At 45.1% G+C, this 24367-nt stretch overlaps 1 protein-coding gene across 1 annotated transcript in view; it reads right to left on the reverse strand.

The window, feature by feature from the left end:
- gas7b (growth arrest-specific 7b) overlaps positions 1-24367 on the reverse strand; it is a 50676-nt gene that overhangs the window by 4939 nt on the left and 21370 nt on the right. The window contains exons 3-11 of the mRNA XM_068583716.1: positions 20864-20941; positions 19670-19758; positions 17817-17870; positions 15346-15435; positions 12696-12811; positions 12429-12503; positions 6645-6723; positions 3156-3284; positions 2457-2580 (exon numbers count right to left, since the gene is read on the reverse strand). Of these exons, the coding sequence (XP_068439817.1) occupies positions 2457-2580; positions 3156-3284; positions 6645-6723; positions 12429-12503; positions 12696-12811; positions 15346-15435; positions 17817-17870; positions 19670-19758; positions 20864-20941 (834 nt within the window). The remainder of the gene's footprint in view (positions 1-2456; positions 2581-3155; positions 3285-6644; positions 6724-12428; positions 12504-12695; positions 12812-15345; positions 15436-17816; positions 17871-19669; positions 19759-20863; positions 20942-24367) is intronic.

Below are 24367 nucleotides of genomic sequence, written 5' to 3' on the forward strand. Positions count from 1 at the left end.
CAGAAGCATGCTGTCCGTCCTCAGAAAGATAGAAAGGAAAGGAAGTGCTTTGCTTCTGTAACGTGGCTTTATGGTTTGTTGTAAAGCAGCGTTGCTCATCCGCAGAATACTTCTTTCTTCTTTCTGAGGACACGTTCCTATCTCGCCCAGAGTCCTGAGCTAACGTTAGCGACAGCAGCCACTGTGAGCTAATAATGCTACGTGCTACAGTGTAGTGGCGGCACCGCGAGGAGATCGCCACGAAGTGACTCACAACTGTCAGTTACACAACTCAGAGAAGTTTGCAAACATGAGCCATCAAACTCAAGAAACATCCTGGATCATATTTCATGTCCCGCTGGCCCATGAAGCCCCGCTGAGGGTCAGAGAGCTCCTGAATCCTCAAGAGGAAGACTGAGCTATGTCTTCTTTCAAAGGGCTCTTCATCAGAATCAAAGATGTGGAGAGTCCTCTGGCTTCCAGCCGCATTTCACTCACTCAGTCTGCAGAATTAGTCTAATCAAAATGTCGCTGTAACAGATTAAATGACTTTGTGGGCTGGATACTTATTTGCAGGCAGATTATTAATGTGCATGTATGTGTGTGTGGAGTTGGTCCACCCCCACGCCGCTCTGTGAGTCTGCCGTGAGCACAGACCAGTGGAGAATGTTCCTGACCCCCTCCTCTCACACCCCTCTGCAAAAATACAAAATAAATCCAGTCTGGCTGGAAGTGCTGATAAAGCTCATGACTCATGAGAAAAGACAAACACGGCATCTCGGTTCACAGCCGATCTCCAGCGCCCGCCGCACCGACGGGTGGAAGGAGGAGGAGGAGGACATGGACTAAAGTCCAGAGAGTTAAGGATTCACTAGACTCTGGTCCTGCTGCTCTGGAGTCTGACGCAACGCTGCTGATCATCCTCACAGGAGCTCTGAGAAGAGACAACCTGCTGAAGAAGACATCCAGCCACGTATCTGCAAAGCACATCACACTGTCAACACTGTGCCTCCAAAAGGGCTTTGCACATGAGACATTCACACAAACGTCACACTGATGTAACACACAAACGACTCCACGCTTTGCTCAAGAGCTCTTGACCCGCCTGAAGCTCATGCTCAATGGACTGTACTTGTCAAGCATGTTTCTAGTCTTCTGACCCCCAGATGACTCCCCAGAGGATGACTCCTCAGAGGATGACTCCCCAGAGGATGACTCCCCAGAGGATGACTCCCCAGAGGATGACTCTCCAGAGGATGACTCTCCAGAGGATGACTCCCCAGAGGATGACTCTACAGAGGATAACTCCTCAGAGGATGACTCCCCACAGGATGACTCCCCAGAGGATGACTCTACAGAGGATGACTCTACAGAGGATGACTCCCCAGAGGATGACTCTACAGGGGATGACTCTCTAGAGGATGACTCCCCAGAGGATGACTCCCCAGAGGATGACTCTCTAGAGGATGACTCCCCAGAGGATGACTCCCCAGAGGATGACTCTCTAGAGGATGACTCCCCAGAGGATGACTCTACAGAGGATGACTCTACAGAGGATGACTCTACAGAGGATGACTCTCCAGAGGATGACTCCCCAGAGGATGACTCTACAGGGGATGACTCTACAGAGGATGACTCTCCAGAGGATGACTCTACAGGGGATGACTCTACAGAGGATGACTCTACAGAGGATGACTCCCCACAGGATGACTCCCCAGAGGATGACTCTACAGAGGATGACTCTCTAGAGGATGACTCCCCAGAGGATGACTCTCCAGAGGATGACTCTCCAGAGGATGACTCCCCAGAGCATGACTCCCCAGAGGATGACTCTACAGAGGATGACTCTCTAGAGGATGACTCCCCAGAGGATGACTCCCCAGAGGATGACTCCCCAGAGGATGACTCCCCAGAGCATGACTCCCCAGAGGATGACTCTACAGAGGATGACTCCCCAGGGGATGACTCCCCAGAGGATGACTCCAGTGACTTTAGTGAACAACCAGGTCAAACTTCCACCTTTTCCCTCACAGCTTTAACACTTGCTGTGAAACCTGTCACAGTGTTAAATTGGGACTTTTTCCTCAGCAGTTAAACACGTCTTGTAGTTGCTTCAAGTAGCAGAGTCTGCTGGAACAAAGCTCAGCGTGCACTTTGCTTCCTTCAATGTCAAAATGGTTTGCTCTGGATCACAAGTACGTTTGAGTTGCTCACCTGTACGGTTTCACTGGACAGAAGAGTTTTAGTGACATGTCAGTTATCTTTTAAAAACTTCTCCTTTAAAAATAGAAATCAGGAGCACTGAACATAGTGCCAAAAGAAGCTGTGGGACCCGTGTGGGCAGTGTACAGTCACACCATGTGTTTTACATCACACACACACATACATGAGCTCTCTGGGCCGAACTGCTCTGCATCCTCAGACAACAAACACCTGAGTGAGACCATGCGGTGTGACCTTTGACCCCTGGCTCTGACCTGCTTGTGTGGATTTCCTGCGGGCCTTCTTGATGTCTTCTTCAATCTTGTTGCTGAGTTTGATCTCCAGTTGCTGAGTCTTCAACTCCAGCTCTTTCTGCCTGTCGGCCAGAGCTTTACGGGCCTGCCGGAGGAGAGTCAGAGACCCGAGTCAGAGACACGCTCAGACCTCACAGCTGCACATGAAATATCTCATCCTGAAGCAGGACGCCCTCAGATTATCCTACTTTCAGTTACATTTCTGGCTCAAGATGTTCAGGCATCAACCATAAACATCATAATTAAAGTGATATAGTTTATAGCTTGTATGATGTTACAGTCTGCTTCTATTCATCACAGTCAAGAAGCCGTCTGCTATGCACCAGCTCAGTGTTCATCCAGTCAGTCTCTTATTTCCTGTCCTGCTTCAAATGCTCAATTGTTTATCATTCAAGTTTATTAGAGAGACTATTTTGTCCCAGATCATCTGTCAAAGATGATGAGAGACAGATTTGCCGTTTCCTTTAGCTTCAGCCAATTGCCTGTCATTGTATATATTTATATACAAAAAGCAGGAAACAGTCCAAGGACGGAAAAAAGCCGTCTGCTTATGGAGATGTGGACTTTTAATCACCAGCAAATGATTCCTGAAATCCTGCAGCTGCCGAGTACAAGGACAGAACTGTGTTGCATTAAAGGTGCTCGATCTCATAAATATACCTTCTCCACCGCTGCGTATCGACCAACCAGTTGCTTCCGCAGGTCGGCGATGTGGTGGTCGAACCTCTTCATGTCCTTCTTAAAGTTCTCCCTGAAGGCCAGAAAAGGTTTCTCCACTTCACTCTGGAGCTGCTCAAAAGAAAACAACACCAACAGTTCAACAGTGACCAGCAGAAGGTCATCTCAGGTCATAAGGTCGTGTAGAAATCTCCTAGAGGACCCGAGCAGGCTTTGGAGCAAAGTTTACATGGTGGCCAAACGGTGGGATTACAGCTTTCTGGTCTGCCATGTGGCAACATGGCAGACCAGAAGTACATTTTCCTATTAATTTATATTGAAGAGAGACGTCTGTAACTCAACGAGCAGTATGAAGACTTGATTGGTCCTTGTTCATGCCATTTGGTCCTTAAAGTTCAAATCCAGGTTTATTTGTACCAATGCTCATCATCTATGGAACTATGGACGCTGAAGATGACCGAAATTAGATTTGATCTTAATCCTATACTTTGAAGTTGAAGGGTTAAAGTTCAACTTTCACAGGAATGAACAGGATGCAGCCTCAAACGCTGCATCCTGTTCTCTTCATACAGCCACGCCAGGTCCCTCGCAGGTTAACCCTGTTAGCATCAGCACTGATGCCTTTCTTTGCACTGGCGCTGTTAGCATCGTTAGCTGTAAGCTACCAGCTCAGCCATCACCATGTTAGAGCCATGAGGATGCACTAGATATGACCTGAATGTCAAATGTAGTTCTCTCCTGTGTGCCAAAACACACTGAAATAAAAACAATTATACATATTTGTGGTCTTATTAAAACTTTGCTGCTCAGGACGAGAAGGTAGCATCTGTAACTTTAGATCATATTATGTAACAAGCTCAATTAGTTTTACACCAAACTGATATTTAAATGCTAATATCAGTTTCTGTAACATCAGGGTGGAATAAAATATATAACAAACAAGCTAACCTCTAACGCACATTACTGAACTGACTTCATTGACAAAAAGCTCAGCCTTAGATTCATCCTGTTAAAAGGTGAACATTAACTTCAGACATTTCTAAAGATATAAAGTATATTACTTCCTAGCCGGAGCTAAACGGAGGTACACAAAGCTAATGATGTACTCATTTAGACGTGTCCTCACTCATATCTCTTTTCTTTTCATTTACCCACAGAACTCACGGTTGAAGTTCAGTCAGCACTGACATTTTTTCTACCTAACATCGTGAAAACTGAACTCATTTTGTTAGCGAGTGCAACGCCCTCCATGCAGCACAGAGGACAGAAAGCAGTGGAATCACCGAGTGAGCGTTTCATTGGACTAAATGGAGCACAATATCCAGATCTCTAAACACTCTGGAGACGCTCCTCTCTTCCTCGGCCTGCAGTCGCTGAGAGCGAGGTCTGAAGCGTTACGTTTTCTGTGAGCTTGTTCGTCTGATTGACTCACACTGAAGCTGAAATAAAGTAGGCCAGGGCTGTGTGCGCTGCTCAGCTTATCACATTCACTTGAACAGTGTCATGGGAGGCCAGCCGCTCTGCAACAAAACTGCTTTTGTATTGAAGCACATCGGGCCGTGGAGGAGACAAAGGAACGATGAGGTGAAGCACACAGCTGGTGTCACTCAGTGTGTTCACTCTTCTTTCAGATTCTTGAAAACTAAAAAAAAAAGATCTGTCAGGCAGCTTGATGGTGCATCCGGAGAGTCCAACTCTCCTTTTGAGAAATGACACATAACCTGGCTGCAAAGTCAGGCGCGAGGGGTAAAAGGTTGCATTCAGTTTTAACAAGCACAGATGTGCTCACACGTGCTTCCTACACAAATGACAACTGCGTCTATTGCAACAAATGACAGCGGTGCTGCAGTTTGTGAGTGTTTGAGAGAGAGATAAATAGCATTAAAACATGAATCCAGGTGCAGATAAAAGTAAGTTTTCATGCAGAAAATGGGACGCTCAAGTCTAATGAACTGATTTTCCCAGCAGCAAGTCTTGAAAATAATGATACTGTTATTCAGTGATGATGATGGATCACCCCCCTCTATATATATACATATGATTTATTTCTCCCAAGAACATAATTAGTTCCATATCCTGTAGTCAACATTATGTCACCATCCTCTAACAAGGAGCTCCCTTAGAAGAGAAATGCTTTCATATTTGGAGCCAAACAACAACCAGAACATTGCATTCAGATTTCACATTTCTAGATTTCTATAAGTTAAGGCAACGTGATGACACGCAGTCTGACATCTTACTGCTTTGGGAATGTGACACGATGATATTATTTAATGAGAAACTTCTCTGGTTATCTGACGCTCATCAGCAACGTGCTGTTCTGTCGCTGATGAAGGAGATCTCCAGCTCCCTCCTGCAGTCACTCTGGAAACAACCGTTCAGAGTTCCTTTCCACTCAGATCCTTCTCTCTCCTTCAAGGACCTGGAACTGTGCCGCACATCTGTGCATCTCTGGAGGATAACATCACTGGCTCCATTTCCTCCATCGGTCCAGCTGTGAGCCGGCCGGGTCCTTCTTTTGTCCCTCTCTGAACTTCCAACACCAAACCACAACACTTCCACTCCACAACCCTGAAGCGAGGAGCAGTTCCCCTGGACGTCAGCGGCGGTGACCGAGCGTGTCTCGATGAAGAAGAAGCTGCCAACATGGTGCCATGCTTCAGCCCACAGAGCCGCCAGGAAGCTGTACTGCCTCGTCCACATGGGATCACATCCTGTACGGCCAGAGGATCCTCACTCCACGCAGCGCTGAGCATCGCTTTTGTCCTGGAAAACTTCTAAAATGTGAAGTATTGACACCTTTTGGAAACATGTGAGATTGATATTTTTTTCTGCCGTTCGTCTTGAATTTGTCTGATTCTCTCTACATCAAACAGTAAATGTTGTTATTAAGGAGGACACTGCTGCAGATGGAGTTAAAGCCCACATGTGAATCCTACAGAACATGAAGGAAACCGCAGCTGGTTGAAGTATTAAGGATGTTCTGTTTCACTGGATCTGTATCCGTTTAGAGTTGAGTTGTCCTTCTATGAACGTGGCTCCAATGAGCTCCTCACAGAGAGGTGAGGCCTGACTGGAGGACGAGCGTCTGAACTGGGGAGAATTCCCACTATGTAAAAATAAAGATGTTAAAATAGGGGGATGAGGCGACCTCGTTACATTTAAATTTATTTTTTCTTGTGTCTTCTTTGCACTTTGATGCCATATGTGTGTTTTACAAATGCTGAGATACATTGTAATATTTACATGGCCCTCGTATTTTTGCCTTGATGAATCCAAGTTAGATTGTGTCTGCAGACAGAACACACGGGAACATTTAGAGATCATAACGTCAATGCAGAGATGGGACACCAAGAGATCCTCTGAGCAGTGCAAATAAGTTGCAGCATTGGCCGCAAACAAAAACGCTTCATGTGCTTCACATTCAATTTACAGATTTGCATGAACATCCTTTTAGGTGTGATGAATGACCTTTGAGGAGAACTTTAGGTGAACCTCTGCTTCGTCTGCCAGGCTCCTCTTCAGCTGGGCCCAAGCCTCCCCCAGAGTCCTGAGAGCAGATAACAAGGAGGCTGTTTAATATCTCACACAAGAAAGGACCACACACACACACACACACACACACACACACACACACACACACACACACACACACACACACACACACACACACACACACACACACACACAGGGTTCAGCAACAGTGTCAGTGCAAAGGTTCACGGATACACAAGTAACCAGTAAATCTTGAGCGCTGCTGGAGGTGCACAGCCAGTTCAAGCGATGATGAGGACGTATGGAACATGAGATACGGCGCTCAGCTCTTCAACACAGCTGGGGGCAATAACACCGAGAGGGCTGGCATTGTTTTGTAGATAAACATTAAAATGAAGTTAGCCAACGCGTATTGTGCAAGACTAATACATAACTTGTCTTTGGCAACACGTCTGTTTGGATTTGAAGAAAGTGAGTGATGGATAATTAGCTCTGAGGCAGGTGGCCTGTAAAACAATCATCCAGCGGCACAGCCTCAGCCAGCAGGCTCCAGGTCCAGGACCGCCGGTGCTCATGGGTAAGCGGGTTACTTCAAAGCGTCGCTCTGAATGGAGGACATGTGTGGAATTCCCTCAGACTGACACCCAAAACATTCCTGACAGTAAAAAGTCGAGCACACATCATAAATGGGTCTAAAAGATTGTGAAGGATTTTCACATCTTCTGGTTGATGATTGCCTTTTGCAGACCTGAAGGGAGCAGGACATTGTACACTAGAGTCAGACCCACAGAGTCCAGGACAATTAGACATCGCTCTCACAGTGAGCGGCCACGAGCGGCTGACAGCGGCACAGTTGGCGCTAACTTCAGAGTCAGTGTTTCCTACTTTACTTACTCAGAAAGAGAGAAGACACTGTCGTCATCATTTGTGTACGATGTATCTTTTCTCATATTCTTGTTTTTGAACATACCTGCAAATTCATTTTCCTACAAATATTGTCAACACATTCACAAACTTGCCTGTTGATACATTCAGGTTCAAATGTGATATGCGAGTGCTGCTGTGAGATTCTTTTTGATAATGTTAATGTTTTAGACCCCTTTGACCTTCCATACGTTGCTTCCACAGCACAGTGAAGACAGCCAGATGAGATGCTTGCATATGCATTTGTGGTTTACAGTGACATGATTTATGTTTGACCCAGGAGACACGGTGGTTTGGTTGGAATGAAGAGTTGTACGTGTAACTAGAAACAGCCTCCACGGCTGAACAAAGAAACAAGCGCCACCGACAGAAACCTGAAGTGGACTTTTCTGTTACCCAGCAAAGCAGAATGTGTCTTCAGGCCTAACAAACATGTTGGTGTATTCAAAGTGATTCCTGTTAGTCTAGTAGGGCCAGAACCCATCAGAAAGGATCAAACTAGATAGTTTCTCTTCATAGTATTGCTCTGGCATCCAGCACCACTGACTTCAAGACTGGATTACTGTAACTCATTATTATCAGGCTGCTCTGCTAAATCTCTTAAATCTCTGATCCAGAATGCTGCAGCTCGTGTACTAAAGAGGACGAGGAAGAGATGACATTACTCCTGTACTAGATGCTCTCCACTGGATTCCTGTGAGATCAAGAATCACATTTATAATCCTTCTCACCTACAAAGCCTTAACTGGTGATGCACCTTCATATCTTCAGGAGATCATATTACCCCACTAGAGAGATCATAGTACCATATTACCCCACTAGAGAGATCATAGTACCATATTACCCCACTAGAGAGATCATATTACCATATTACCCCACTAGAGAGATCATAGTACCATATTACCCCACTAGAGAGATCATAGTACCATATTACCCCACTAGAGAGATCATAGTACCATATTACCCCACTAGAGAGATCATAGTACCATATTACCCCACTAGAGAGATCATAGTACTATACTACCCCACTAGAGAGATCATAGTACCATATTACCCCACTAGAGAGATCATAGTACCATATTACCCCACTAGAGAGATCATATTACCATATTACCCCACTAGAGAGATCATAGTACCATATTACCCCACTAGAGAGATCATAGTACCATATTACCCCACTAGAGAGATCATAGTACCATATTACCCCACTAGAGAGATCATAGTACCATATTACCCCACTAGAGAGATTATAGTACCATATTACCCCACTAGAGAGATCATAGTACCATATTACCCCACTAGAGAGATCATATTACCATATTACCCCACTAGAGAGATCATAGTACCATATTACCCCACTAGAGAGATCATAGTACCATAGTACCCCACTAGAGAGATCATAGTACCATATTACCCCACTAGAGAGATCATAGTACCATGTTACCCCACTAGAGAGATCATAGTACCATATTACCCCACTAGAGAGATCATAGTACTATACTACCCCACTAGAGAGATCATAGTACCATATTACCCCACTAGAGAGATCATAGTACCATGTTACCCCACTAGAGAGATCATAGTACCATATTACCCCACTAGAGAGATCATAGTACCATATTACCCCACTAGAGAGATCATAGTACCATATTACCCCACTAGAGAGATCATAGTACCATATTACCCCACTAGAGAGATCATAGTACCATGTTACCCCACTAGAGAGATCATAGTACCATATTACCCCACTAGAGAGATCATAGTACCATATTACCCCACTAGAGAGATCATAGTACCATGTTACCCCACTAGAGAGATCATAGTACGATATTATGGACGATGCAAAATAAATTCTTCCTTCTTCAACATTCTCAAAGTCACTTTTCCCTAAGTTTCCCCAACATTTTAAGCCTGTGATGTCATTTCATAGCATCTATCATGTGTTTATCTCGGGACATTTTTAAAAGGTACAGTACAATATGTTCTCTCCCTAAAAACACATAGTTCTCATGATCTTGCACCACTCTCAATGCTATTCACACAGTCACATGTCATGTCTCCACTGTCTGGCCCCAGTCACAGTCCTTTGCCAACAAAATACTGTTTTGAAAATACTACTCAGGGAAAATTCATATCCTGCCGTGTCCTCTCTGGATTTAACAGAAGTGATACAGTTGTACCAAACAAATGGTAACTTCAGGAATAAAAAGACGGCTGGTTCTGGGCTGCGGCCGGTCCGATGGTAGGAACTGACCAACAAAACAACGATTGTCCCGCCTGACAACAGAGCTGGCCTGAGGGAGAGGATAATGAAAGGATTGTGTTGCACTTTGCTGGGTGTGGGCAGACTGAGCCGCATGGCATAATCTGGATTCTATATAGGACGAGTCCATCCCACTGCAGTCCTCTATTACCATGCCGATATGAACAGGGGGTGTTTTATATGCATGTAAACCGTGCAGGGGAGGGTAAGCCGAGCTAAAGCTTGTTTAAACGCACGCTGTCTCATTTGCACGTTCGCCCACTTTCTTGGTTTTAGAGGAATGTTAAGTGAACAAACTCCTCTTTTTACTGACGTTAAAGTGAGCCGCAGTAACCTTAGCTGTCTTCAGAATGCAGCACCCCATGTACAAGTAGTGCTAGCTAACACTGGAGAGCAAAAACATCATTCTGAAACATATATTTCCACACATTATTGGAAATAACATTATGACTTTTCCTAATGAACCTGGTTCTAGTCTTGTTGTGATGTTGCTATGCAGCCTCACTGTGTCACGAAGGAATCTCTTAATAAAGATAAGTTTAATAACGGCGTCCGTACAAATCACAGCTGCTCCTCTTTGTGGGCGTCTTTAGCGGTCCGCGGCGCGCTCAGCTTCCTGCTAGCTTGCGTTGCATGCTCCTGCGTTCCCTCAGAGAAGCAGACAAAGACTGGCCCTCAGCGTGAGATCCCTCTGCTGTCACACTGGAGACAAGAGGAGAGGCAGCAGGCTCTTTCTCCCTGCAGGGTTTCTCTTCATTCCCTTTCCCCTGCAGCCCCCAACACACACAACTACATGTCTGCCTCCCCATCTCTCCTCCTTCATTCTGTTCCTCCTCTCCTCCCCTCCTGCGCTCCTCTTAATAGCCGAAGTATGCTGCAGGACAGAGATCAAAGCATGGAGTGATTTACAGGAAGGCCGTGCTGTTTCACAGCATCGCTGGCTGGGCCTCCACACCCACTCTCCCTCCAGGAAGTCTCGTTGACTGGCAAGCCGGCCGAGGAGCCGTCTGCCAGACCGGCGAGTTGACCGACTAATTTGACATTGGTGTTTATTTCCATGGAGAGCAGTTTTTAAAAGTTACATAATGTAACTTGTGAAAGAGGAAATGACCAATTCCTCCTCTTTTAAATGAAACGTTGTCTTCCTCAGCATTGCACATTGCTTCAGACTGACTAGTTTATGCATGAAGGCCCAAACGGACTACATTACCAAAGGCACTGGGCTACATGACGCAAGCTAGCTTTTCTGTTTCCACTCTGGCTTTGTCTGAAGGGCGACATCAAATGATGTTTGTAACAATATACCATGTGCCTGTCTCCAGCAGGGCAACACAAAGAGAACTGGTACAGAACTGGTACAGTCAGATAGTGACACAATATAGGTTCAAATTATTCTCAACCAGCGCTAAAACAGACTGGGAGCAACCTAATAAACCTCATGTGTTTATGTGTAATGTAATCAAGCACTACCCGTTACAGCAGAACATATCGATATGGCTTTTAAAGAATCCCAGGCTACAGCTACGTGTAGCTAGCAGCTAGCATGTGAACCCTGGTCCATGAACAAGCAGAGTCTTTTAGCTGTAGGAAGCTCCTCTGACTCACAGAGCTGCTGCAGCCGTTTCTAAATACATACAAAATGTGATAAACATCTCCTCGTGTCTTTCATTTTATACAGACATGTAGGACTACAACAATGTGAAAAAGTACTGTTATTTTCTATTTATTTTGAGCAATGTGTGTAACTGACATGATTAAGCCAGTTTGCTGACTCTGTGACTTGCATCTAGTTGTGCATATGATGCATCTTCTAAAGTTCCTAGTTATCCTGTAACTGTCCCGTTATTATGAATCCCACTGCTTGTGTTGGCAGCATCCGTCCTGCACAGCTTCATGAGCTGGGATTGGCCCGCTCATGCTCATGCGAGGCAACCGTGTGTGATTACAAATTCAACCAAGGCAACAAAGTCACAATGACAATTATACAACAACGATGTATTGATTACTCTGTATAACGTGATTAGAATGTATTTCAAAGTCAGCTATCAATATTAATTCAGCTGCTGCTGATCTGTGGACTCAGTCTTCAGGTTATTCTGCTGCAGCAGAGCTGTCAACATCAACGCTCTTGCATGAGCATGGACCCCGGCCGATCCTCGCGCTTGCATGCTACAAGCAGTGGGCCTCAGAAGAAAACGTAATTGTAACTCGCACAGTGCCCATTGTTCAGCAAAAAGGGCTCAAAGACCTCATTTTCCCAGGTTGTCAATCATCTGATACTGAATCTCCACTGCTTCATAGCTGTTGTTCTGCAGCCTTTGACCTTTGACCCTCCTGGATAGAAATATGCCCTCTATGGTGCAGTTAAGTATCACATTCATGTTATTACAAAATATTCTGTCGAGGTAGAAGCTCAAAAACACGTAATTTACAGCCCCTTCCTCTCCAAAGCGTCTGCACCGTGGAAATACTTCTTTTTGAGGTGATGTGTCATGTTTAAAATGTTTGGATGTCGATGTTCAAATTGTACTAAGCGGCCGTGTGTTGAGACGGGCTTCATCTCCCTCACTCACCCTTCCTCCTGGCTCGCTAGAGGGATCTGGGAGAGCTTGGAGAGATTCTTGGCGTACTCCTCTTCTATCTTTATCCTGAGAGGGAAGTAAAGAGTTTCATTAGCACACGGCCTTTACGCAATCTGACTGTCTCCAAGTGCGCTTCCTGTGTTGTGCAAAACAGTGATGCCCATGAATGAGCATTGAAAAGGGGAAATGTTTGTCGTAATGACAGCTGTATGGTTTTCATGGTCGTGTGGAAAAGGACCAGGGCAAGATGGCGGATACCTTTCTCGTATGAACTCTGCCATCTCTTTCTGCATTTGTTTCCCCTTCAGCTGTTTTTGCAGCAAAACCTCGAATCCTGTGATGCAGCCGTTCCCCTGAAGATCCTTCTTATCCGTCTACGAGATAAACACAGCGAGCAAACGAGAAACGCCCTGAACAAACAAACACTGAGCAACACGTATGAACACAACACCCTGCTGCATGCTGGGAGAGAGGCTGCATTAAAGCACAATGAGTCCATCTCTAATGGTTTGATGTGGTATTAACTCAACAAGGTATTCATGTTGCTGTAAACCTTTAAAAGTCTACATCAAATTCAGCAGCAGGCCTGTGATCCTCCCACTGAACGTGATCTGTTCATCTGTTTGTTGTCATCCGTTGCTTCTGTCCATCCTGATAGAGCATCCTCTGAGGATAATTTGTAATTTTGGGCTGAACAAAATACATTTAATTAAATTGAGTTGTGTGGACAGACCTGTGACACAAATGAATGCAAACGTTCAGTGTCTGGAAATTCTTTGCAAAGACTTACTGGATGATAATAAGTCATTGTTGTGTTTTTAGTCACTCCACCGCCTCCAGTAGTATCTACATTTGACAGTTAATCTGTGTAAAACAACTCACCCAGAATCCTAGAAACGACTTTGCGTCTTAGTCAGAGTTCAGTGAAAACATTCTGCTGCTAAGCACCAAACCACGACTGTAACCCAGTGCTGCTCATACGGGGCCAGGACAACAGCTTTTTCCTGAAATCAAGCTTTGCTAGCCACATGTCACTTACCCCAATAATGTGTTTCTTGTTTGCATGATGAAAATAAATCAGATTATTGCAGAAAGGCAACAGTAAGGTAGTATTGTAGTACAGTATTGTAAGGCCAGAAGCAGCAGTTTAGAGAGCGACTGGGCTGCCACTCCCTGCTCTGGTGTCCGCTTCCCCGACTCACTCCTCCTCTCAACATGTCACCTCAGTGTGGATGACTCCACCACACCTGCTGGAGATCACCCTGCAGGGTGGAGACGTCCAAACGGAGCAGAGGCCAGCTGCAGACACATGCATGTAATGTCTCACCCTACGGGGTCTTATCAACGCCCTGCAGACGCCCAGCGAGCAGCACAGGCAGCCTGAGGTCATATGTTTAACATGAAAAGGATGGTTTTTATTCATGTACACTCATCTCGATCCCTAAATGAGTTACACGTCTCAGTGGGGAGGGCAGCAATGCCAGCAGAGGGAAAGCCCTCCACCTCCTGAAAGGCTCGCTTCTCTTTCTTTCATAGTTATTCTAATTCAAGAGTTCCCCTAAAAAGTGACCTTCTTTCTTTCATCCTCTCTGTTTCATCATCATCGTAGTTTGAGGTAAATTAAATTGTGACTTTTTATCATTCATCATCTGCTGAAGTCCTGTAATGTTTCCATTTGAGCTGCTACTCCCTCAACTACAGGCGTCTGCACTGACACTTGGCAGGCAGTGTTTGTATTTTTAAGGCCATATATTGTTCAGTTTGAGAAAAATTATACTTGTTAAAAATGTGTGTGTGTGTGTGTGTGTGAGAGAGAGTCCACAAAGTCTGTCTTTGTGAATAACTACAATAAGAAGACCTGTTAAAGTAAACATGTCCATTCTACAGCTTAGTAAAATAAGATGATATCACTTTGTGTTTCCAGAGGTGATGACGATGTTCTCATTTCTTAGCCCGTGTGAATGTAAACTATTATTAAAGCATTATGTTTATAATTCATCCATTTGTAGCACAATCCAACATGAATATTCTTGTATTCTGTTGCAATACATGTGTCACACTTCCTCTCTGGTTCCTGCCACGCGTGAGGTAAACAGGAAGTACACATGTTGCCATGGAGTCCGTGTCTCTCATCACACATCCATGCGTCAAGTATTCAACAGTGAGCAGACTGCTTGACGACTGGTTGCGTCTATATAACTGCATTGTGAGACTGTTGTGCTGACGTGACGTTTCAAAGCAACATGTAGTGCATTTATTCAACGACTGACTGTATAAATATAAGTGGAATATAGTGCACTATGTAGTAGAAAGACATAGAGCCTGGGAGTTAGTGGTAGTGCATGTACACCTTGCTTTTAGCTTATAATTGCACTGTGACAATGGATGCACAGACAATCATCACATGCATTGTTTCTGAAAGATAAAGAAAAGTTTGAAACTGATGATGTGGAAAGTTGCACTGATTCCAGCAGCATGGGACTCGGGTTGGAAGTCTGGTCTTGTTCGAACCCCTCACAAATACTCAATCATCAGCCTCTTAAACTTTAAGAAACCGTGTGAAAATCCTCCCGCGCCAATTTTAAGTCCCAGCATGCCCCATTCAGACAATCTTTTGGTATATTGTGATTTTTGTTGATTCTTTAGGTCCTAATCTTTCCAAAAAAGGTCTTATTGATGCTCCAGGAGGCTTTTTTGGGGAATCTGGCTCATATCATGCTCAATGTTCATAGTTATGATCAAAATATCTTTAAAGTGATTTTTTGGAGATGTACAATATTTTCCCAAGACTTCGCTGAACAAATACATACAATAAACACAAGTATTGTAAATAATTTGGGGTTCCTACAATGACTCAAACACAGAGAAAAGGAAGTCTGGAGACAAAATTGGTGAAAAGTGAATTTACCCAGAAGAAGTCACAGTAGCTCCACTCGTTTGGTTTCAGCAGCTGTTGCTCCGGCATGCATGCAAAGGACGGGAACGTCACACAGTTTATCTGAGAGAGAGAGAGAGAGAGAGAGAGAGAGAGAGAGAGAGAGAGAGAGAGAGAGACAGACAGACAGACAGACAGACAGACAGAGAGAGAGAGAGAGAGAGAGAGAGAGAGAGAGAGAGAGAGAGAGAGAGAGAGAGAGAGAGACAGAGAGAGAGAGAGAGAGAGACAGAGAGAGAATCAGATGGGGCACATTACAGTGTCATGATGCCTCTACACTGTACCACAGCACCGCGTTGGCAGACGTATGGTATTCAAGGTCTGCAAACATTTCCAATGGACCCAGTATTGTCGATCTACATTTGTATCAGGTACACCTGTCTACGAAGAGCCTTTGTGTTTCTCATCCGTCGTCAGCTCTCTACCACAAGACTCTGAGCTTCTCCTGTGGCAATCAGCTGATGACTCCCAAAGATTACCTTTAATTACCTTGATGCAGTTCATTGTGGGCTCACTCCGCCGGTTGAGTGTGTAGAGTGTGTTGGCTCTGGGTTACACTCAATAAGTTTATACACAAAGCACGACACGCCCCCCTGTGCCCAAGCACTGCTTCTCTATCAAATGCTCAAATCAAAGCCAATACAAATACACACAAGGCTCTGTTTGACAAGTCATTGCTTCCAGGCTTAGCAGAGCAAAAACTGCAGAAGTTGCTGTGCAGATTCTTCAGCGGACGATTCAATTAGTCGTGACGAGGAAAGAAGAAATGAGGGAAAGAAAGGAAAGACACCACACATCTCATGAAGGAAATGAATGAGAAGCCATGTCACAATACAGACACTGACAGAGACTCCAGGGTGAACAAAAGGAGCGTTCTCTTCTCTGACAGTCATCCCAATGAACCCCAGGAGAGGAGACCTGCAGCCAAAGACTGGCCTCTCAAAGCAGATCCACCAGTATGGTTCTGCTGATGACTCTCCCAGAGCCAGTTCAGATTGAAATACAAGAAGAAGAAAAGGGCTTCGCTTTCGACTTTATCTTGGATTATGAATCTTATAATTAGTTGGCTTCCTATTTAATCCCTGCAGAGGTCCAGAGGTCGACAGCTAAAGGGCTATAAACTGACCTCTGCTTCCTTTGGTGAAGATGAATGAAAGGCTCCTTCCTTCAGTCTCCAATGAAAGCCTTCATGCACACACTGCATCCAGCTCTGAGTTTCCTGACCATCCACCAAGCCCCTGCTCAGAGTACCGGACATCCAAGTGTTGCTTAACCTTCGTAACAAGGCACAGCAGGCCTGCGCGGCTGTAGCTGGTGCTGCTAACTAGATAACCTCCACTACAGCAATGCGTCTGCATGACTGGTTGCTTGAGACATGGACGGTAACTTTAGCCTCAGTCTTTTATCCTTATAGCACATCCAAAGATGATTTGTCAGACCCTGAAATGTTCTTCTTTTTAAAACAGATGGTGCTTAACTACATGAAAGCAAAGGCACCCAAAACACATTGAGGTCAGATTGTGGTCTGATTGACTCATTGTTACCACATTGAACACGAGGACAATTGCACCTGCGTTGGCAGTCTGGATGGTTCTCATAACAGGTCAGGTGGGCGTGGGCATTAAAGCATTTCAGCTGGACAAAAGGACCTCCAAATGTAATGTAATCATCTTCCATCACTTTGAGAGACAGTGTGGGTACAGTTGCATTTGTGTAAAGGAGGTCAGAGTTAACGTGAGCTGAAGGTGATCAAAGCTGTGACAGTTGTCTTTTCAGTGAGCAACATCAACGGACTAAAAACGAGAAGCTGCTTTTGTCTACTTCTGTCTGAAATCAAGTAAATATTACCGCTTGCATCGTTATAATCTGCATATGTGCCGTAGCCAAAGGTCACATGACCTCTTGTGTCTCAAACCTTCAGCCCACAGCACCAGCAGCAGTTCAACTGGTACCAGAGCCGTTCTGCTCAGCTCTCTTTCTCTGTTTCCTCTCATATGCGTCACCCTGGTTGCTACGGAAGTCTTTACCTCAAGCTTGTAGTTATAAATGTACACTAAGAAAAGAGAGCTTGAGAAAATAAAAGCCAGGAAACGGTCTATAATCCCACAGCAGCAGCACGAGCGTAAGGCCCAACAGGATGCAGCGACCTGGCGACCGAGCAGAAAGGATTTGGATGCTGAACAGGATGACGTCACTGTGCATCTGTAAGCACTTCTCACAGGAGGAGAAAGATGGAGAGAGCAACACTGAAGAGGAACTGTTTGATGATGAAGATATAGTCTGTCCATATCAATGTGTTGATTATGTGTAGTCCTGTATTTTATGCCCAGAACTGATGCAGCAAACATGTATCTGGACAAATGAAATCCCACCTGGATAATCTACACTCGGCGCCGTGGTGAGTTCATGGTCAGCTACGAGTTCCCGTTAGTTTCCCCACTCACCGTGACCGTGGTCTCCTTGTTCTGCTTCCTGGTGGGAGACGTTGATCCCGGGCTCTGCAGAGAGATGAAGGACGCTCCGTCAAAACCTCCGTCCTCTGTGTCGGACATGACTCCTCGACACACACACACTCACTGGCACGCACACAAAACAGTTGTTTTCCTGACGAGTGCTGTTGGCGTCTGTCTGATGCTCTCTCTGCTGCTGCCGCTGCTGGTGTGTGTGTGTGTGTGTGTGTGTGTGTGTGTGTGTGTGCAGAGTAGGGAGGATAGTTCTGCAGAGCAAAGCAAAGCATGGCTGGCTTTCCCTCTCTTTGTGTGGGCGTGTGTGTGTCTGAGAATAGAGTCATTTCCAGTGTTCTAAGTTAAACACCAGCGATAACGTATGGAGGGGATGGAGACGATGAAAGAACCAATAAATATAAAGTAGGATGAAAAGTAGAAAGGGGATTCTACAAAAATTAAAAACAGAGAAAATAGTCCTTTAGTTTTAATATTAGTAATTCACTTATTTACATTTGTCAAATGAAGTCTTGTTGTCGTAAGAGGCAGCAAGGAGAAAGGAGGACGGAGTGAACAGTGGTGGGTGGATCGCTGCAGCCTGGTTAATTATGATCAACGGATACTGGAGGATTAATCTGCTCTAACGGCCATCAGCCTCTTCATTAATGATGAGAGACCTGACATGTGGAGGGACTGCCTCATACATCTTTGGTATCTAACACAGACACATTTTTATGACTCTATAAAGATCTATTAAATGAGTACATGCAACAGAAAGGGGAAGCATCAGCTCCCCTGACGTCGTCGCCTGTTGTTTTGTTTCATGGCCCCCGCTGGAAAGACTTTACTCATCTACTTTGTCTCCAGGAGAGCCGGACTGCAGCCGTGTGGTGGGATCAGCAACGCCCACTCCACTTCTCTATTTCCTCAACGCACAGCCGCTCACTCCCTCCAGCGCAGCGGAGGGAGCGCTAGCTGCTGACGTTCGTAGGCTCATCCGTGGTCTGATAAACAGTTGCTAACTGTTACATCAGAAGCACATTGATATTCATCTGAAGACAAGCAACCAGGAGGAGCTTTATTAGCCCCACAGGTTTCATCAAAGTCCCATAATAACACTTAATGACAGCTGGGCTCCAGCGCCCCGCGACCCTAATGAGGATAAGCGGTTCAGATAATGGATGGATGGAGTTAGAACTGAACAGAACCACTTTACTGACACGAACAGGAAGTGGACTTCTGGTTCTGGTTCGTTCCTGTCCTACATCAACCATTGATCCACAATCAGACCCGTCTTGAAGCAGAATGCAGCTGTTTAGAGAAAATAGGTGAACTGGACTGTTTGCGACTACAGCACTTAGATTTAGCATTAGCAGCTAACGGGACGGATTGTTTTCTCAAGAGCTGGTGGAGACCAACCCAGAGCTAAAAGAAGACTGAATATTAGACCAGCTGGCCAGAAACACGCCTGCAAGTGACTGGCTTTGTGTGTGTGTGTGTGTGTGTGAACTATTAGCTGACATGTTAGCCATCATCAACTTTAGCAGGTCCCAATGTATCAAAGGTCAGGTGTCAGTGGATAGAGCTCCACACAGCTGGAGGCCGGACCCCCTCCTGGCTGTCACTCTCACTACATCATCCTGAGTAAACTTCTGCAGTCGTGCTCTTCTCAGCTCTCTCTCTTCTGCTCTTACTTTGTTGACATCATCAGGGGTTTATATGCATTGTATCTGTGCCTGAGCAATGACGCTGGTGTAGAACAGGAAGTAGCATGACGCCAACATGGCCAGAGTTTATGCTGACGATGTGTTGGACCGCTGCAAAGCAACAGGAACACGGTCAGACGGCTGTACCTGTGGCTCTGTGCTGCTCTTCCTCAGCAGACTGCTGTGTGAATGATCCACATGATGCAAGGGACTACCACCCGAGTGAAAGCCATTCACTGGAGAGAGAGAGAGAGAGACAGAGAGAGAGAGAGAGAGAGAGAGAGAGAGAGACAGAGAGAGAGAGAGACAGAGAGAGAGAGAGAGAGACAGAGAGAGAGAGAGAGAGAGAGAGACAGAGAGACAGAGAGACAGAGAGAGAGAGAGACAGAGAGACAGAGAGAGAGAGAGAGAGAGAGAGAGAGAGAGAGAGAGAGAGAGAGAGAGAGAGAGAGAGAGAGAGAGAGAGAGAGACAGAGAGACACTGCATTAGTTCTTTGGTGGATGTAGATGAGTTGTAAGCTTGAGCTCATCCCAGCAGGAAGAACTCACCTTTATGAATGAAACCGAGCCAGTAATGAACTGCTGTTTAGTTGTTGTAGCTGAATAAATGTCTTTAATGTGGAGAGCACAACAACAGAGCTCTGGATTGGTTTAGATTAGCTTTACATAAAGTTCTTCTTAAGTTAATTGATTGCTAGTTTTAAACTTTACTAATTTAAGGCATAGTTATGGTTTACATATTATATTATGCAAACAGGAAGCAACATCACACTGTTTCATAAATGAACTGTAAACATTTATATTTTAAATGTAAATACCGTGAGCCAGAGTGAGAATTGTCTTATTATGCTAAGCTAGCTAACTTTACATTACTTACACAGCTAAAGGTTTTGTAATTTGAGGCATATTGTATTATGTTTGCAGCATATGACATGAAATTTAAAATCTTCCCATTTGACATCGATATCCAGCTGCAGTTGACCAAGCGTCAGGAGCGTCCCCTGCATCCCATGTCAGCTTCCTCTTTCACGCCCACACTGACAGGTGGGTCACATATTAGCATGCTACTGCTGTTAGTTGCTGTTACAACTTCAGCTGGCTCCACAGCAGTTATTACACATATTAGTGATAACTAATCGCTACAGAAGAACTGGTTCGATGTCCTCGCGGCCTCTCAGCGCTTCCTCTGGTGGGACGCGTCACACAACCCTGACTATCGCTCTGTTTAGCTGCCTTTAGGGCCAAAGGGAAGACAGACAGGCCTCAGGTCACCAGGGCTGTGATGCTTGAGGGAGGTGAAGAGACAGAGAGTTGGGATGAAGAGAGATAGAGTGGTAGAACCTGTGGGCAGGGAGTTCTTGTGTCGGATGGAGGTCCTGGGGGTCCCGGGTGCACTGGACGGCCTCTCCCACGTCGTCTCTGATGGAGTGTGAAGGAGAACGGCATTAGGAGACATTAGGAGACATTAGGAGACATTAGGAGAGCAGGAGCAAGTCTCATCATCGCGTTGTCGTCATGAAAACAGTGTTGGAACTGTTTGTTCCCGTCGGGCAACAATAAGAAGAAGTGATTCCATCTCACTATGAACGTGTCAGTCAGCGGTGAAACTAGAAAAACACTTGTGTGATGGAGTTTCTTTTATTTGTGTTTGAACCAATCATCTGCGAGTCCACAGCCGTTGTTTCTGTCAGAGTTCTCTCGGATCAGGAAAACATGTCAGCGTAAGAGCTGCCAAGTCTACGAGTCGACCAACAACAACCTGAGCAGCCGGGTTCATTCATCAACGCTCCCACTGCCGACGCTTCCTTAGTTAGCTAAGTAGCTTTTGAAAGAATAAGATTCATAATCCAGCCTAGAAGGAGTTTTAATCCAGGTGATTCTCATCACTGCTTCTGGTACTGTCAGGGTTATGAAGGAAGGCTATCTCTGTTTTTTAATTCCTCAACTCGATGAATTATATCTCAAGAAAACAAGTGGTAGCAAATGTCTAGACACTCATGCACTCCCATTGAATGACACTGAATAACAGCTGGTCACCATCATGATGAAAAGCTGGTTCAAATAGAAACTAAAGTTAAAATATAAGTCACAATTCTATGCACGTTTTCAGTCCTTCAAAACGACACATATCATTAGCATGTAGTATGATTAAATTAACAGACGGATCAAGGATTAGCATTTTTAAAATGTACTGCACTGTGTCCTTAATAAAAATGTATTTTGGGAAATGTGCACTTGATTGACAGGAGTCTCGGCCCATGACAGTCACCTGTGGTGGTTGTCACATGCTTTGTGTAATAATACTTTTGTCACATCATGAGCAGAATGAACAACAACCCCGTACTTCAATAGCAGCTGTGTTCACAGTCAGAGCCACTGAACCCCACAAAGATGCTTCCTTTTGTAGGCGTGTGAAGTTGAACTGAGCTCCATCGTCTGTCCCCATTTGACTTCTGCTGGTAATGAAGCTGCAGGACGAGACACAAGAAGCATGGCCGCCCAAGACCCGGACGTGCAGGGCTTTGATTCATGCTCCCCGGTGTTCATTCTCACCACCGCACCGAGCGTAATGAGGCTTTACTGCCTGCAAAGAAAGAAGATGTAAAGGGCTCCTATTTCCTCTGGGTCTTCTGGACCGGCTCTGCTCTCTCTGGCGCTGCCGAGCAGAGACCACTGGGCCGAGCCCGTCAGCTCCGATGACGCGCATGCAGCGGATAACGGGTGGAGAGCGGCCGGGCCTCCACAGCACGCTGCAGCCTTTACTCACTAACTGCCTCAATTGCTCTCCGTTAGCTTGTCATTACCGAATCAATACCGTAAGAAATATGGGATATTAATGCAAAACAAACAGCATAATCTACTTACCTCAGAGGAATGGTCTGTTATTTGACCGTCTGCATTGCCAAAAGGGATAGCAGTAAAACTCCCATTTTCCCATAACGACGCCCAGTTTGCCAGCTTGAAAGCACTCAGTTGACCTTATTGATATACTTTATAATTTAAAATGTCTTATAACCCGTTGAAAACTGTGGAACCAATGTTGTCTCCAGACCTCCTTTTCCCTGTTTGAGTCGTCGTAGGAACCCCAAATTAATTCCTATACTTGTGTTTATTGTATGTATTTGTTCAGCAAAGTCTTGTGAAAAATATGTATATCTGTCAAAGAAAATCACTTTTTTAAAAAGATATTTTGATCATGACTATGAACATCCAGCATGATATGAGCCAGATTCCCTAAAGAACGGTCAATAAAACACCTTTTTGGAAAGATTAGGACCTAAAGAATCAGAATCTGCAACTAAAATCACAATAAACAAAAATCTGTCATGTTAGGAAGGAGTTTCAGTCAAAACACTGAGTCGTTCAATTCAAAAATGGAAAAATGTTATGTATTTTATGCCAAAATATTGACTGAATGGGGCATGCTGGGACTTAAAATTGGAGCGGGAGGATTTTCGGTTTTCAAAAGGTTATTATGTTCCACTCAAGTGAAGCATCTTGTATGTTTGTTCATGTGACTGCAGTGTGAGGTGTGGAATCCCAAATGTCCAACAGGTTGTTGATGATTTCTGTCAAACAGGTGAGAGATCAGACTTGTCACCTGCCAGAGTCAGAGCTCCAGCTACAGTGATGCATATGCAGCAGCAGCAGGAGGAAGAGGAGGAAGAGGAGGGATGCTCGCCACAGACGAGCGGAAGTTGCTAATTACTGCTCAATTCAGCCTTTGTGGAACAGCTCATCCGGCCCTTTCAGGCCTCACATGGATCTTATTGATGTGCATTCATGACACCAATTCAGCTTTTTTATGGAACATAAAAACACGAGTTTGTGCTTCTCTCATTCACCAAAGTCACATTTCATTCTGCATGCATCTGTGGTCGAGTCAGCAGAGTGAAGCGGCGCTGCAGCGGCTGACGACTGGAGACAGAAGCTGCCTTGTAGCAGATGTGTGTGTGTGTGTGTGTGTGTGTGTGTGTGTGTACAAGTGGACGTATGAATAAAAACAGTCAACAGCAGGTTGAAAAACAAAAACCCTGGCATCAGCTCACTGCCCGCCAGCCACGCCACGAGTGATGCGAGACATGCCCGATTCTGAACGGGGAGATGCAGAGTGGCCTAGTTCTAGCTGTGACACAGCGATATTTTATTCATGACCATATGACACTTGGCCTTGATGCATTAGCTACCTCCTGTCTGTGATTATGATCAGTCAAAACAGCTCATTCAAACTCTGTATGCCCCAAGTAGGAAAGCTGGAGGTCTCCTCTCACAGCAGGAGGCTCAGGCGATGCTCTGGTGGCAGCTGCTGCTCTCACTCTCAACACTGGATTGAGACTTTATGACCGCGTTGGCACGCTGCACATCTATATTATTCACAACATGACAACCTTCAGAACGTGCCGTGGCTCCTGTATCCACCCTGTTCTGAATTAGGGCATATTCAGAACGGAGCATTTCCCATGTTAGACATGTGGGACATGCCGTGATTATTCAGCTTTTAGGAGCGCTCTCTGGACCTTCACTCTCCATCTTCTTTGCCTCGTGAGAGGACATGGGGCCATATTTCTAAACGGCTGCATGTAAACTGGAATACTGCAATATACATTTCCATTAGCCATGCGCACAGATTATTAGGAAACTTGTCTTTTTGGAAAAAGGGAAAAAAGAGAATATTTGTTACCAAATTAGAGTATTGAAGCAGAACTGACCCTTTGACTTCCTCTTTGACTCTCTGGCTGCAACATGACGAGCAATGTTCATCCCATACCCACCCTCATCTCTTCATCCCATACCCTCATCCATTCATCCCTTACCCTAATCTCTTCATCCCATTCCCTCATCCCT

This window comes from Clinocottus analis, unplaced genomic scaffold (genome assembly GCF_023055335.1).
Source record: "Clinocottus analis isolate CAN_PGR_092001 unplaced genomic scaffold, fCliAna1.0.p SCAF_19, whole genome shotgun sequence".
NCBI lineage: Eukaryota > Metazoa > Chordata > Actinopteri > Perciformes > Cottidae > Clinocottus > Clinocottus analis.